Source organism: Sarcophilus harrisii, chromosome 3 (genome assembly GCF_902635505.1).
Source record: "Sarcophilus harrisii chromosome 3, mSarHar1.11, whole genome shotgun sequence".
NCBI classification, from domain to species: domain Eukaryota; kingdom Metazoa; phylum Chordata; class Mammalia; order Dasyuromorphia; family Dasyuridae; genus Sarcophilus; species Sarcophilus harrisii.
The window spans coordinates 262,345,170-262,363,390 of NC_045428.1; the positions used below are offsets into that span (position 1 = coordinate 262,345,170).

Below are 18,221 nucleotides of genomic sequence, written 5' to 3' on the forward strand. Positions count from 1 at the left end.
CATATACTTTAACATATTTAACACATATGGGACTACTCGTTATTTAGGGAAGGAGGGGAAAAGTTGGAACAGAAGTATTTGCAAGGATCAATGTTGAAATATTACCCATGCATATGTTTTATCAATAAAAAGCTGTTAAAAATTAATTATTTTTTTATAATTTTTAAAAAAGAATTTCTGCCTCAAATTCTGAAAAATAATATTCTACATAAGTAGTAAAGACATTTCAAGATTTAATACACTAATTTAAGAGTACTTATTATTTGGGACTACCAATAACTTTAGTAAACAGTCTTTGAGACCACAGCAAACAATACTAAACATGTCCCAAAAAAGGGACTTTTATTTTAAATGATAATTTACGTGCTCAGCATAAAAAGAAAAATTTAGAGGTAAGTGAATAGTTTTGAGGGGTAAAATTTTACATATTGTAAATTTATTCAGTGATTCCTGACTCTCTGGAAATTGAAACTTTTGGAAAACTCATCAAGGTATTATTTTTACATAGTAACCAGCAGTTTATACTTGCCAATAACTGAATAAGGTTTATGTAACTTTTGTATTGTCAAATCTGTCAAGCAACTAAATCTAGTAGGAAACAGATTAAGGAAGAATGGGGGAGAATTAAAGAGAATGATAAGGAAAAGTAGAGAGGATACTAAATCTGAAGTTAGAGCACCTGGGCTGGAATCTCAGTTCTACTTGGTATTTGTGTGACTAAGCCTCCATTGGCCTGAATTTTATCTATAAAAAGATAGGGATTGATCAAGCAACTTCTATAGTCCTCTCCTATGAAATAGAAAGATAAAATTGGTTTTGCTATTTTTAATACGCCTGATTGCTGAGATAGACCGATTACAAAAAATGTAAAAATAAACATGAAAATTCTGGATATGTTAATGACCAATGAATCATTGATTTACCCTTCTCACATTAATTTATGATTATGCCCACTGTTTTCTTATCTTTCTATGGCACAATTAAAAATTCATAAATTTCTTATGTTATATGGGGAAATGACACAATATTTATTTCACTGATGAAATGTGAAGAATGGGGATGAAGGAAAATGAAAGTTAAAAAAATATAGTTGGAGAGAAGAGAGAAAAGTTAAGATGCAAAGATTAAGGGAGAAGTTTAAAAATCCAGTAGTTTTACAGCTTGTTATGGTAAAGTAATGAAATCTTGACAAAATGATGTGTCCTGATACAATATTAGGAAGCAATTATATAAAACAGCTTAACTCTCAAACTCAAAAAATATCAAGCCTCTTTCCGAAATGAATCAGAGCTAATGAGAAGCAGAAACATGATTACTAAGTGAAATAGGTCAGATTGTCCAATTTCTATTTTCCCTTTTAAAAGTATAGTTTCATAAGTACAAGTTTCTAAAAACTTCAGTGATGAAGAGCTTGATAATTAGAATATTTAGTAAATCAGTAAAATTATGCCAACTATGCTTATACCATTTCATTAAATTAATTTTCAAAAGAGATGTATGAAACTAAAACATATACCATAGTTTCATGGATTTAGAAACTTGAAAGAAATCATCTAGAAATTAAGTGACTTGCTTAAGGTCACAGAGATAGTTTAATGGCAGAACCAAGCTATGAATCCAGATTCCTCTAATTCCAACGATCATTTTTCTCTAATATACTATCACTAAAATTTAATGATCAATATAATTAACCATTTAAATTAGGGGGGGAAAAAAAAAAAACTAAGATAATTAGCTAATCCTAGACCTACAAAAGGAGTTTTAAAAGGTACTAAATAAAGAAGTACCAGATCATTCTGTTGTCTTACTATCCATGCATTGACATTTCTATTTTCAGTTTGCATATTTGCATATATTCAAATCATATAATATGTATATGTATATATAGTTTAACTCTTGCCAAAACATTCCATATCCTACCTGTATTCTTTGTCCTGAGACATATTCTATTTGCTCCATATTGATTTCTTCCATACTTTTAACTTCTATTATTTTTAGTAATCCAGATCAATGCTTAACTATTGTTTAATTTTTTAATATGAGGTTCCAAATAAAATGAAAGTTTCTTTAAGAAGTTGTCTTGTGTTTCCTAGTATATTCTTTAGCAACTAAAACACCTTTACCTGGAAATCTTTTACTTAATTAGCTCTTATGAATTAAGAATTTATTCTTAAGAATACTATTTATCAATTTAACAAGAGAACAAATTCTTGTACGACCATTTGTTACTATTCATTTTTTAAAAGTATATGTATGCAAACATTCATAGCAATTTTACAATGCTAAAAAGTACTTAAAACTTTGGTTCATTTTATACACTAACAGCATTATCATCTGAACTATACTGAATATTATATCTGAACTATCTCCTGTCCCTTACTATATTCTGGTTTCCCACCCCCCTCCCCAAAAAAATCTAAAACTAAATAAAGAACTGAGATATACTTAAAACACCACAAACCAAAACCAGTTCTGAAGTTCTATCTTGATGAATACAGAAATGTCATGCCTAATCCTTTTTGAAATCAAAGGGGCAGTTAATATACAGAAAACACTGAGCAGAGTGGGTCATGGAGCTAGTAGTATTTCTGAGGAAGATTGAAGAACAGGCTTATTATATTAAACTGTGATGACATGGTAAAAAGTGATTTTAATGTTTAACAATGCTATCACAGAATAGCTGTATTATGAAAAGCTGTGACCCCACACTTTTACAAAAAGTGTTATATGAAAACTTCTCATACCAACACTTTTCTTTTACAAATTTTACTAACTGATGCCAAATTATAACTATTTAAAGTGTTAAAACTGGAGAAAAGGGAAGTATAAATGAGAATGAAGTTTAAATAATTTAAATAAAGATAATGAATTTTCTCTTTAAAAGAATTGCAAGATGAATTAGGATTACCACTTTTCAACAATACATATATATTACAGATAAATATCTACATTATAAATATACATACATGTTAACTAAAACAATATACATAGTACCTTACCAACAGCATTGTAGAGAGGTTCTCCAGTATATTTGTCCCAAACTACAGTAGTTTCTCTCTGATTGCTCACGCCAATAGCTTGTACAAAATTAAACAGAAGATAGTGTGGGGAAAAAAAGCAGAAAATTGGCAGTAAGTTTAACAATCCTAATTTCAGGCAAAATTAAAGATCACAATCACTGTATAAAATTACTAGAATATTTCTGAATATCTGTCATATATATAGTTCTCTTTAGTGGCCTCTGAAAATAGACTAGTGATGATCCAAGGTTATGATTTTGTATTGTAACCAAAATGAATATGGTATAATGGAAAGAGTAGTAGATTTAAATTCGAGGGATGTAAGGCCATATCTTGATTTTCGCTTTTACATATATGCTCTTGGATAAATCTGTTAATCTGTCATTTTACTATTTGATGGTTTTTCCATCACCATTTACTCTGGATGACAGTGACTGGAATGGATCACATATTGAACCTACCAAAGATTGTTTCTTTGGCTCCAACTCCCTTTCCCCTTTTCTAAGGTGCCAATCTTTCACAGGATTTTCTTGATATACTACCTGCACAGCTAGCTGTTTAAAAATATAAAACTGTATTAAATAGTGGGAAGGAATTGGGGGATTCAAATATATACAATAAGTGTAGAAAACCTGATTAAAAGTATGGTGTTATGGAGGGGCAGCTAGATGGCACTGTGGATAGAGCACCAGCCCTTCAGAAAGGAGGACCTGAATTCAAATATAGCCTCGGACTTTTTAATACTTACTAGCTGTATGATCCTGGGCAAGTCTTGATCCAATTGCCTCAGGGGGGAAAAAAAATAAACATCTGATATCATAGTCAAGTGCTCGATCTATAATTAGGAGACTTGATCCAAAAGTTGATGACATTGGTATCACTGTATCAAAAACATACTTTTCAAATATAGGCCAGGATTTGAATTTGACTAAATAAGCTACCTTCTAGAGGCCTCACAAGGCCTGGGCCCTTGGAAACAGAGGAGGAATCATGTGTTTTAGTGATCTAACTTCCACATTATTGACTCACATTATAGGAACCAATCAGCAATAGAATGTAAGCTCCTTGAGAGTAGGGAGTTTTATTTCTTGTCTTTGTATATAGGACCTAGTATATAGCAATTAATAGATGTTAGTTGATTAAATGATTTCATAGGAATTAAAAAGGAATGGAGTATTTTAACTGAAAGTAAAAAAGGGGAAAAAGAAAAATATCACATTGCTATACCATTTCTATTATTTCCACATCCAATAAAGAATTTTCCAAAAATGAAGTATGGTACTAGCACAAAAATATTACATATTATGGTAAGGAATTCTAAACACTGTTAGACCTATAGTAAGTTTGGAACATACCAAAAAAAAAAAAAAAAAAAAGCTGTGAATAGAGGAAATTCATGGTCTTGTATATAATCTTCTTTTTCCGTTTTGTTTTGTATAATGAAATGTTCATGCTTGTTGATATTTGTCAATTTCATAATTAAAAATTCTTTTTTAATATCAAGAGAATGATAGATGAAAAATATTATATATACTGCACGTGTAGTTACTCTGTTGGTTCATTTTGCTTAACTCTTTTGTTAAAAGGAAGGGTCAAAGACAGAAGAATTTTAAATCAGAAAATGACTAATCCCAAAAATGTTTTCTGGCCTGCAGGCCAGATCACGTAATAATTTTGTATGTCCTGCAATTAATATTATAAATATTCAAATTATCCTTGGCAGAAAAAAAGATTTCCCACCTATCTAAGACAGAGATGACTTAATTGTAGTTGAAAAAAACAGTAAGTATTTAGATGCAGAAATGGCCTAAGGGACTGACAGCATGGTTTCAAAATCATTTTTTTTAAAAGCAACATTTTAATTAAGATAGAAGTGTCATATTAAACTAAGAATGGTAATTATTAAAAATTGCATAAGATTCAAATCTTAAAAACTGCATAAGGTTCAAATCTTAAATCTATATCTTTTACTAATATGAAAAAGTTATAAATATTTTAAGTACTTATTAAATGGCCGATTAATGAACAAATGTATCATGATTATGATTATGCATCATTAATAATTAGTATTCCTAGAACAAGACAGAGTTCATACAATGATTTTTTTCAAAATGGTAAATTGTGGAAGGGAGCATTTAATAGTATGCTGCTTTTAAATTGGGGGTGGGGGGGTAGAGAAGAAATTTCAAAGATGAAACAGCCTAACCCTAACACACAATAGTAAGTTTTTGAGCTATTACTCAAACTCCAAGTTCAGTGGTTCTTACATCAATCACAGGCATTTTATCATGTTTATATCTTGAGAAAGAAGTCCCTTTCATATCAATAATCTAATTAAATGTTTCAACACAAAATAAAAGTTAAAAGATGAATTCTAGAAAAGGAGAACATAGAGAGGGGGAGGGAGGGAGGAAGAGAGAGAAGAGACAGAGAGAGAAAGAGAGAAAGAAAGAAGAGAATTGTGAAAATGACCATACAAATAATCTACCATGGTCAATTTAAATTTATTTTTAATAAAGCTTTTGCAAGTGATGTGATTCACTTTACCACTATAGAAAACTTTTAGTTTCCTTATTACTATAACTGATGAAATGTAAGCCCATTAAACTGAAAAAATTTTGATGAGTAAGACCCATTCCACTCATTTCCAAACTCCCCAAAAGAATACCTTTGATAGCAGAAATGTCAATATTCAACTCCGTAAGTTTCTCACAAGTTCTTTCTATACATTCATAGACAGATTGCAGAATCTCATCAGGATCTTGTTCCACCCATCTTTGAACATAAAAACACATCTAATTATTTATCTGGAATGTGTTATAAATAAAACTGAGCTAATAGTTGAAAAATTGTAGTTGGAACAGCTATTTTTAATTTAAAAATCACTGCAAAACTGATTGAATATAAGGTAACATATTAAGTGAGGCTACATAGTCATTTGATCAGAAGTATGCTGGAGACAATTTTAGCTGATCAAGTGTTAATTTCAGTTGAAGCATTTAAACTTCAGAAATTGGCAGTTATTATAAATCAAGACTTGATTTATTGTTTAAATGTCTAATTTAAGAAAGTGATAAGAGAAAATGTCAATAATACCAATTAAGTTTACGAGGATATCATGAATATATACCTGTATATCACCCCCAGACCCTCCCCAATATTTAGTTGCTAAGTCGGTGTCAAAGCAGTTTCTTTGACTTTGAGTTTGTGATCAAGACAAAATACATCAGACCAACTAAAGAAATTAAACAAAAATACTGCTTTTTCTCTACAGTACATTCCTAATTCCAAAGCAAAAAAAGAAATATTACAGACATGTGTGTATACATAAATTTTGAAACCCAATTTATTAATCTAATAAAAGAAATTCCTTGCCCAAAAGACAATAAACTGTGAGAATTCAATAGATTTTAAATGGCGATTTTGTTATTTCTAAGTAGATTTAAAATGTGATTCATGAGACAGAAATTCTGCTTTATACTGATAATTATGTAGATTGCTAAAAAAAAAAAACCATCAAATTTAATAACATATATTCAAGGAAAACCTCTAATTAGGAACGCTCTCATTGAAAGACCTCTCAGTATAACGAAATATATAGAATGTTTACATTTGACACTATATTCAAAATACAATTACTATATAAGCATAGTGCTCAAAAGGATAATATTTTTGCTAAATCAATTGAGGCCTAATTACAAACTTAACAATTTATCCTCTTATTCCCTCTGCAGGAGCCCTCAATCAATAGAATCTGTTGAACTTAGAAAAGCAAAATATCATTGTTAGACCTGGAATCAGGAAAGAGCTAAAGTTTGATACTATTTGTATGTGACCTTGAGCTATTCAGTAAACCTTCCTAAGCTTTTGTTTCCTCTTCTGTAAAATGGAGATAACTATAATTGTACTACCTACCTTTATACAGAGACTATTAATTTTTAAACCAAAAAAGCACATAACAAAAAATAAAAATCAAAACCTGCCAGTTCGATATTCATGATCTTGGAGGGTGGGTAGAAGAGGAGTACACATTTAGATGATGATTTAAGGATTTATAGGACAGGTAGATAGTAAAATGAGAAATAATGAGGATCTAAATTGGTTGGGTTGCCCCTGTGAATAGAGAAAAATAGGAAAAGGTGGGGAAAGAGGTAGAATCAGACTTGGCAACTGACTGAGAGTAAGAGGCAAGAGACAGTAAAGAATCAAGGATAACTCCAAAGTTTTGGGCCTGAATATCTGGAAGAATAGTGTAAAAATAGGGAAGTCAGAAAGTGGATAATGAATTATGTTGGTATAATAACTTAGAAATGTCTCAAATGTTCAAGTGGAGATGAAAAGGCAGATAAAAGCTGAATTTGCAGATTTGGAAATTAGCGATAATGAAAACCATGGGAGCTGATAAGATTCTCAAAATAAAAAATAGCAGATAGAAAAAGGAAGAAAGCTTAGGATACAGCCCTAGTATTTGTCCATGCTAAGGGGTAGGAAATACAGTAGACTGAGAAAAAAATAATAATGCAGGAAGTTAGAAAACAAAAGAGAAAAGTGTCACAACAAAATTCAGGAAAGCAAGAACGTCCAGAAGGAGAATATGGTCAATGATATTAAATGTCACAAAGGAATCAAAAAGAGAAAAGGTCTCTAGATTACCAAGAGATAATTATTGGTGATATAGAGATAAAATGAATGGCAGGATTGGAAATAGAATTGCAAAGAATTAAGAAGTGGGATAGGAGGTAGATGAGACAAAAAATACAAATGACTTGTTAGAAGTTTGACTATTTGAGGGTAGAAAAATACATGATAATAGAATTAAAGAATGTCAGGGTCAAATGAAGATCACCTAAGGATGTACAATATCTACAAGTATAGACAGTAAGAAAGGAGCCAGTGATAATGAGGTTACAGAGATAAAGAATAATTGAAGGGGAAAGCTCCTGAAGAATAAATTTAATGAAAGTATGGATGAATCACTTATTAAATGTGTAGATGACAAAAAGAGATGTTGTTATGCCAAGTTCAATTAAAGCGACAGTTTTCAAACTTTTTGGTTTGAGTACAGTGAAACCCTAAAGAATGTTTATTTTTGTGGGTTGTATCTCTCAAAATTTGCCATATTAAAAATTAGTTATCATGAAGAAAATAGTTCTGATCTCGTAAAGCCCTAAAAAGTGATCGTGATCTCTGGACCACACCTGAGAACTGCCAAATTAAAAGATCTGAAGATGTCTAACTCAGAAAAAAGCACAGAAATAATATCTACTTTAATATTTTAAAGACTATCTTGTGGAAGAGTAGTCTCATTCTATTTAGTCTCACAGGGGAAAAAAAAAGTAGAATGGGTTGCCCCAGGAAGCAATAAGTTTCCCCTCACTAGAATTCTTCAAGCAAAGGCTAGATGGACACTTGCTTGTTAGGAAAGTTTTATCAGAGATTCTTGGTTGGCTACAAGCTAGATTAATTGGGTTTTAAGATCCCTTCCATTAAGAATGAAAGTTTAACTTTTCTAAATTACATCTATGTTACTTTATCTATGAAATGGGAATAATGAATGCCACTAACTACCTCAAAAGCCTGAAAGGAAGTTGCTTTAGGGTCATGTCACACGAGTTCAAATCTTTACTGATACTTATTATTTTCAGTTGCTCTCTGTGACCTCAGAGATAAAATACAAATTTGGCCTTCAGAACCTGGATCCAATTTACCTTTTCTGATATATTTTATATAAACGTTTTTCATGCATTCTATCTTCCAGTCAAACTGGACTACTAGCTGTTCAAGTTCAGCATTCACATATCACACACATCATGCTGCTTCCCATACTTAAGATGTTCTCTCCTCATCACTATCTTAGAATTCTTTCCTTCCTTCAAATTAAGCTCAACTACCACCTTCTTTATGATTTCCCCCAGTTATTATTGTTCTCTTACACTTCAATTTATTTTATATTTATTTGCATATGTATAATTCTGCCACCCCTCCCCAGCAGAATAAAAGGTATTTTTAAAAAGGAATTGTCTTTTTATCTATGCCACCCAGGACTTTGAATCCCTTGAAGTAAGCTTTTCATCAATATTTGTGGAACTAAAGTTGAATTACTATGACCTGTTCAACTCAAAATGGAAATCCCACTTGTACATACTCATAAAAATATTTGTTGAATACCTAATTTGACCAGTTTTGTTTTAGAGGTTATAGGAATTGCAAAAATAAAAACTTCTGAAAATAATGTTTTTTTGCCTAAAGACATGTATCTAGTTAAAATATCTATGAAAGAATGAAAATCTTATTCAGAATTCAAGTACATTAATGAAAAAGAATTCTCACTCTGTAGCTTGAACATAATTTTACAGTATTTAGAATAAGCCTACATTTAGGATTAGTATTTTTGTACTTTTCAATATCCTTTAACAAATAATTATCGAACATTTCTGAATATCAAATTCTTCTATTGAACAAACATGGATAACTAACAAATGGGTCTGTCTGGGAGTTCAAGCCTCCTAATACTTTGGTTATAAATATACATGACAAAAAATAAAATATAATATAATATAGTTAATATGCAAAAATGACTATAAAAAGTACAAACTTCATGACCATTAAATACATACCCTTCTTTAGGGAACTGCTGTTTTAGTTCCACTTGATGATGACTAAGTAGTTCAGCTGTTTTTGAATTGAAAACCTGAAAAACATTGAAAAATTAGGGAAAAAATGTTAATACTGAAATATGAAGTTAATCACAAACCAAATGAGCTGTTAAAATTCTTTCCAGTTCTAGATCTATGGTTCTATGAAACCATACTATTCTGAGATTATTTTGTTGTTAAAGAAAGGGCAAAGAGGGAAATATATCAAGTTAAATAAAGCCAAGTTTTAGAAATACTGTTAGTAAATTCATAACTTAAAAATATTTGGAATATCTTTAAAACATCTTTTTCTGGCATCAGAAATGACTGATCAAAACCCTTTAAAATGGACCAAAATTAAGAATAAGAATGTGAAAGAAGTAGGGGTGGTTTTTTCTTTCCCTTTCTCCCTACTAGAGTTTAATTTCATTTAATGTCACATGTTTATGTAAATATATATGCACATGTATATACATATACACATAAACACATATATACATATGCATATATATTCATAAACACAAAAACACACACATATTAAATACATAACAATCTTTTCCACTGGAGGGGGATTGATGAGATAACACATTTTGCATTTTTTCATAATATCAAAGGGCACTCAATTATGCCTAAAGGGCTACCAAACTGTGTATACCCTTTAATCCAGCAGTGTCTCTACTATGTCTACATCCTAGAAATCATAAAAAGGGGAAAAAGAACCTACATATGTAAAAATGTTTGTAGCAACCCTTTTTAGTGGGAAGGAAGTGAAAACTAAGTGGATGCACATCAGTTGGGGGATGGCTGAATAAGTTATGATATATGAATGTAATGGAATGTTATTGTTCTATAAAAATTGATTAGCAGGATAATTTCAGAAACGCCTTGAGAGTCTTACATGAACTGATGCTAAGTGAAGTGGGTAGAACCAAAAGAATATTGTACACAGCAACAAGAAGATTATGTGATGATCAGCTATGATGGACTTGGCTCTGTTCAGCAATGAGGCGATTCAAGCCAATTCCAATAGACTTGTTATGGAGAGCCATCTGAATCCAGAGAGAGGACAATGGGGATTGAATATGGATCACAACATAATATTTTCACCTTTTTTTGTTCTCTGCTTGCTTTTTTTCTCACTTTTTTTTTCCTTTTTGATCCGATTTTTCTTGTACAGCATGATATAGAAATGTTTAGAAGATTTGCATATATTTAACTTATATTGGATTACTTGCAGTCTAGGAGAGAAGGGTGGGGAAGAAGTGAGATGGGAAAATATAGTGTTCCATATATTGTATCTAGGATATACTGTAATTTATTTAACATGTATAGGACTACTTGCCATCTAAGGGAGGGGGTGGAGGGTGGGAGGGAAAAATCGGAACAGAAGTGAGTGCAAGGGATAATGTTGTAAAAAAAATTACCCTGGCATGGATTCTGTCAATAAAAAGTTACAATAATAAAAAAAAAAAAGAAAGAAAAAAGAAAAATATAGTGTTCAAGGTGAATGTTGAAAACTATTTTGCCTATATTTTGAAAAATAAAAAGCCATTATAAAAAATATAAAAAATAAATGAATAAGGTAAAGTTATCTTAAAAAGAAGTACCCAAAAGAGGGTCAAATTTAATTAATATGTGGACACTGAAATCAAATGAATCAGTCTGCATATATAAAAATTTTAGGAGAAAACTACAATGTATTGGCAGTGGGCATTCAATGTGGATATCAAAGGATATAGTTTCAAATCTTGGCTTAGTTAATTATTCTACATGCCCAATTTGTGGGCACTTTAGTTTCCTTATGTTTAAGATATTGCTACTATATGAAATTGATACAATGCAAATGAAATTGCAGATACAGTTGTGGATCAGTTACCTTCCTAGGGATCTCATTCTTAGCTATTTTCTAAACTGACTCAATACAAAGTCTTTGGTCTAGTCTTTTATTCTTGAGTAGTAAAAACAACAGCAACACTATCTCCACTCCAACTTAACAATTAGAAAGATTTAAGTGAAAAGCACTTTTACATATAGTTGCATTTGAAAAGCCCTCCCCCAACAATCTCTTGGTTAGAAACTTGTGTTGTAGCAATGAAAAAGTTAATTTTATTCAAGTTTGTTACTAATGTGGAAATAACATGTTTGTACTATTTGTTCTGTCGTACAGACATGCTTTCTCATAAATGCCTTATTTCATATGTACTGTTCTGAAATTGAGCACTTAAAGTACCCTCCCCCAAGTCTTTTACAGGAGTAAAAAGGCTCTACTAGCAAGGGTATTGTTACTCATGTTTCCATACCAACTGTTATTCAACTTTTGTCTCTTCTAGGCTCCAACCTTGTTCAATCTGAATACCACCAGTTACCTAATTCTGAGACTGAGCACCCCTTGGATGATACCATCATCACCATCCTCACATAACTCCCTTCCTTTGTCTGGACTCTACCAGGCAGGGCTAGCTCTACCATCACTGGCTGTCAGATAACAATCTGTTAAGAGTTTCTGAAACAAAGAAGTATATACCACACCATTCCTCAACTCTACCCCAAAGACCACTCTTTAGCTCCACCTCTTAATCCATAAAATTAACATGTCAGTAACATGAAGCACTTCTGTCTCTAATGTTTTCCAATAATCTTCTTGCTAAATTCTTTTTAAACTAAGCCCACTCAGCCCTTTTTGTAATGGCTAGAAGTTGGAAACTGAGTGGATGCCCATCAGTTGGAGAATGGCTGAATAAATTGTGGTATATGAATATTATGGAATATTATTGTTCTATTAGAAATGACCAATAGGATGATTTCAGAAAGGCCTGGAGAGACTTACACGAACTGATGCTGAGTGAAACGAGCAGGGCCAAGAGATCATTATATAACTTCAACAATAATACTAGATGATGACCAATTCTGATGGACCTGGCCATCCTCAGCAATGAGATCAACCAAATCATTTCCAATGGAGCAGTAATGAACTGAACCAGATACGTCCAGCGAAAGAACTCTGGGAGATGACTAAAAACCATTACATTGAGTTCCCAATCCCTATATTTTTGCCCACCTGCATTTTGGATTTCCTTCACAAGCTAATTGTACAATATTTCAGAGTCTGATTCTATTTGTACAGCAAAATAACAGTTTGGTCATGAATACTTATTGTGTATCTAATTTATATTTTAATATATTTAACATTTACTGGTCATCCTGCCATCTGGGGGAGGGGGTGGAGGGTAACTGGGGAAAAGTTGGAACAAGAGGTTTGGCAATTGTCAATGCTGTAAAGTTACCCATACATATAACCTGTAAATAAAAGGCTATTTAAAAAAAAAAAGAAACTAAGCCCACTTTAATTGGCATTACAATTATAATAAACTTTGCTTCTTGATATAGAGATATGTCTAAGGCTACAAATTCTTCTTCAAAATTTTTTTTTTTGCTGAAACAATTGGGGTTGACTTGCCCAGGGTCACTTGCTGGTTAGTATTAAGTGTCTGAGACCAGATTTGAATTCAGGTCCTCTTGAATTCAGGGCTGGTCTCTATCTGCCGAGCCATCTATCTGCCCCCGCAAATGTTTTTGGGATGCCTCATGACGCTGGTCTGGAACCCTAAAATTTTAAGAGTCCTCTTTTCTTCATTCATCAATCATATTCATAACTATAGTTTTTCTGATTACTTGGGTCTTCGTGTTTTATTAAAATTCAGTGATATTTTCCCCTAAAAATACAGATCACAACTTTCTCTTTCCTAAAAAATCACAAACTTTACACAGCAATTTTAGATGAGGCAATAGTTAATTTTTACCTCAGAGATATTAAAAAAAAAAAAAGACCACATTAATGTTAATAACATACAAACATTTTAAATAATTTATTTAAATAAATCACGTCTTCGAGGACAATTCACAAAGTATATAAACATAACTCCGAGATTGTTAATGCTATAAAGTCACTTTTAACACATATGTTATACATGTGATTTCTAGAATGACATTTCTCAGGTTCATCATCTTAAATCTGGATTATTAATTTGCTGGTTGGTCTTTCTCCTCACCCCAGTTCATCTTCCATTCAGCTATAAACTGATTTTTTTTTAAACAAAAGTCTGAACATGTCACTTTCCTCTCCTCCCCATATTCAGCAAGTTCCATTGGCTCCCATTACTTCTAAGATCAAATATAAAATTTTATTCTGATCTTTTAAATCTCTTCATAAGTTAGCTCATTCTTGCCTTTTCTTTCTTATACTTTATTCTCTTCTCCACATACTTGAGATGTAGTGACACTAGGTCTCTTTGCTATGCTTCCTCCTAAAGTACATTCCCACTATATTTTCACTAGCTAGCCCTTTGCCTGAATTTTCTCCCTCATCCTTATTTTCTGGATTCCTTAGCTTAGAAATTTTAGAAAATCAAAGATGAGGAGAGTAGAAACAAAAAGAAAGAGAAAAAAAGCCTACTGAATTTATGAATAAAATTAGGATATTTGAGAAAAAAATAACTAATTTGATCTTTAGAATCAGAAATGACGACAACACATTGAAAAGATTTTTACACTATTATCAAGTTGAATTTGTATAAATGTAGGATTGGTTCAATATTATAAAGATTACGAATGTAACACAAAGCAATAAAAAATCATGATTATTTCAAAAGATACATAAAAGGCCTTTAAGTAACCTCAACCCCAATTTCAATTTATAACATTTAAAAGGATCTTTGCTTAATATCTTGAACCAATAGCATTATCTGTAATGAAAAAAATGCTAAGAAATCTTTCCAATAAAATCAAGGGCATCATTATTAGTTTATCAAATTCTAGAAAAGTTAGCAAAGAATATTAGGACAATAAAAACAGACAAAAAAGAAAATTATCACTTATTTAGCCGATATAATGGTCTACTCAAGAATTCAACTAAAAACTAATTGAAATTATTACTAACTTCAACAACATCCCAGGATTTGAAATATTGCCCACAAAAATCAGCAAAGAGATTGAAGTGGAAACTTCAAGTTTCAAGTGGAAAATCCAGCTACTGAGACAAGCACTGAAATTACATAAATACATTTACAAAACTCTACAGAAACAAAGTGAGCCCTAAAAAAATTATTATTATCTGAGATATTAGCATTTATGTAATAAAAATAACATCACTACCTAAATGTACTTATTAAGAGTCATATCAATCTACCGAGCTTGGAAAATCACGGAATTTAACAAAATTCAACTGAAGAAAAAAAATTAATCAAAATTCTCAAGTTTTTTTTTTAAACTGAAAAGAAAGAGACTTTCAGGACTTTTGTACTAACCTAAAAAACAGAATTAATCAACACCATAGATTCTGTACATGCGATTTTTAGAAGGAAACAATACCAGAGTATCCAGTAAATCCAAAGAATCCCACTATTCATTTAAGTAAAAATTCATTCATTAAAAAAAAGGGGAAATTGGAAATTTCTCATAAATTAGGTTTTAATCAGCATATCATATCACACTATATATAATAATAAGCTCTAAATAGAATCTAGGTATCTAAACAAATAGAAGACTGAGGGAGGTGATATCTTTTACTACAGAAAAGGGAAGATTTCTTACAGAAAACAAAATGTGTAATTGCAATCATTATTTTCACAAACAAAAGCATGCAGTCAAACAGAAAGAAAAGTTAAGTGGAGGGGGGGATTCTTTATAGTAAGTTTCTAACAAAGGTCTAATAAAAGGAAATAGTTCAAATATATGCTTAATAATTCTCTAAAAGATAAATGGATATGAACCAACAATTTTCAAATTTTCAAAAGATAATAAGCACGCTATCAACATATGAAAACAAATGTTTTAATCACTAAACAGCAATAGAAATACAAAGTAAAAACAAATCTCAATCCTATCAAATTGGGAAAGATGACAAAAAGTGAAAATGACTATTGTTAGAGTAGAAGAACAGTTATATAGCAAGACAAGCTCAGAAATAGTTTAGAGCTGCAAAATGATCTAGTCATTTTGGAAAACAATCTTCAAACTATATCAAGTCATTAAAATGTCCATATTCTTTGCCTTTTTTGATTCCTCTAGTAACAGATCAATGACACTGGATTTTCCAAGATAAAAAATTTGAAATCAAACTATTCAACTGAAGAGTTCAAGAATACACATTCATTCATTCACTATACGCTTGACTTGGAGTTAATCTTAAATGAAGGCCTATTTCTGTATTCTAAAAAAGTAAAGGGTGATATGGGACCCAACAAAAAATGTTCTTTGAATAAACAGGGATGTTATGAAAATAAAAAGTCAGTTAAAACTGGTAACTTCATACAGATATACATATGTATATATTTATACATATTTATATTATACATTATATATTACACATATACATATTTATATATGTACATATAGATATACATATGTATATGTGTATATTTGTAATATTAAAAATTATGTGTCCATGTGGTATTTGGGTTATTAATATTAAAAAGGATCTATCACCATACATAGCATTTGAATTTTTGAAGCAAGTTTTTCTCTCTTCATAAATTTACTCTGACGCAAAATAAGCTGATTATACCCATATCAGAAAAAATTATCTGAATATTCTTAAGAGAATAGCTAACTTCAAATAGGGCAATTTCTTCTATTATTAAAGAACACTGCTTTTCAAAGACTTCCTTTAGGAAAGATCTAAGAGGAAAGCAAGTTATAGTATAATACATTTTTCAAAATAAGAGACAAGTTGGAAAAGGGGATAAAAAGTCCTTTCACAATATTTACATTGGATAAAAGGTCCCGATTTTTCCAATCCATAGTAAAAGGAGAAGAGACAAAAATTTTTAACATTCAGTATTCTGTGTATACTGTCTAACCAACAGACCCTAAAAGCTTTCCATTTGTACATAATTAGCAGGTGGAGAAAAGAATTCAGTACAAAAAGTCAAAGCTAAGCAAAATAGGCAGGAATAAAAACAAATTGTGAGTGATGAAGTTTTGAGAATTTGCATAATGTACTGGTTTTATATAGTCATGCTTGGGGATTGCTTTTGCTCAAGAATTATTCACTAATCAAAGGGAGGGTATTTTCATACCACTGTCAGTTGCTCAGAAGTATTATTTGAGCATTGAGTTGATGAGGAAAGAGATTAGTATATGCGTGACAGAGCAAATGCTTTAATAAATGTATGTTGACTGACAAGGTAAACTTTGGAAATGATTCACTTAGGTAGTTAAAATTTTTCTGAGTTTTCATTTAATCAGAAGTTTGATTAAATTTTATCTGTTTTTATTTCCACATTTATCCCTTAAGTTAGCTAAATGATAATGTAATACGAATAATATTTGATTAGGAAGCTTCCCAAATGGATGTAGAATTTAAAAGAATGTATTTTGATCCAGAAAACTCAGATAAACAAATTTCAAAATTAGCATGAAATGAAGAATAGTGGTGAAAGCAATTAGAACATGAAAACCTACTTTTGAGAGGACTGTAAGCCAGCCAAGGCTAGGGAATTTCAGTTAAATTCCCCTGGGTATGGGATTGATGGTCTGGGATTGGACAGGGGAGGAAAAAAAATCTACTTTTTCTTGCAAAAAAAGGAAAAAATGCAGGTTTTCATTATAGAGTATTTCTAAACAAGATATAAAAGGAAAAGTAGAAAAGAACTGCTTAAATCTAGATATGGCAGCAAAAACATTAGAGTCAATTAATCAGGATTTGATCTCAGACTCAGAATCAAAGCTTACAAGAATCAAGAAAAGTCCAAGAGGCAAGATGCTTCAAACTGAAGTTCAGTATCAGCGAAGTTTATAAGTCAGCAATGTCCTCTGATCTATAAGAAAGATTGGTACTCTACAAAACTGCCCTTAGGTCAGTGATGCCAAAGGCTCAAGGGTAGATTCTTTACAGAACAAAACCCAATTTCCAGGCTATCAGCCTAGGGAGTGGGTGTGGTTTGCTATTATTGCTATTACTTAGATTTTAGGATTTAAGGGACATTTAGGATACTTTATCCAAGTTCCTCTTTTTTAGAACTAGAAATTTTCACCAGTAGATTTTATAGTATAAACTGGGACTGAATTTCTAAACCTACTCTTACCTACTTTATCTCGATTATGTGGCTAAATTACAGAAAATAGAAGACATTAAATCACTAAAGGGACATTCAGAAAACAAAACAAACTACAAGTCAGAAAACTAAACATATTTGACACACAATTCCTACCTAGATATTTTGGTGTATGTGTGATATTGTCCATTTTGGTATTTGTATCTCTTTTCATAGATTGGAGGGCTCCCTCTAGTTCTATTAAATATCAAGTACCAATGTAGCACTTGAGTCTGCTTGTTATTTCACATGTTTACAACATAAACAATCTGATTTTTTCCAGATCAAACAGTCCTTAGTAACATCTCACCTTATTCCCATGCTAATTGTGCATTTTTCCCTATTGTTATTAAAATTGTCTGTAATATTAACTACTTCAAGACCATAACTAATTCTCTCAGTCACAGTAATGTAAGCATCATCACATCTATTGGAACTCATACTCCAAAGCCTCATCATGACATGGAGGTATC

The 18,221-nt window shown here is 31.3% G+C and overlaps 1 protein-coding gene across 5 annotated transcripts in view; it reads right to left on the reverse strand.

Moving 5' to 3' along the window:
* Positions 1-18,221, reverse strand: part of GK (glycerol kinase) — a 73,252-nt gene that overhangs the window by 46,040 nt on the left and 8,991 nt on the right. For all 5 annotated transcript variants that reach the window (XM_031959454.1, XM_031959453.1, XM_031959456.1 and 2 more), the window contains exons 2-4: positions 9,638-9,711; positions 5,689-5,795; positions 3,000-3,077 (exon numbers count right to left, since the gene is read on the reverse strand). In XM_031959454.1, the coding sequence (XP_031815314.1) occupies positions 3,000-3,077; positions 5,689-5,795; positions 9,638-9,711 (259 nt within the window). The remainder of the gene's footprint in view (positions 1-2,999; positions 3,078-5,688; positions 5,796-9,637; positions 9,712-18,221) is intronic.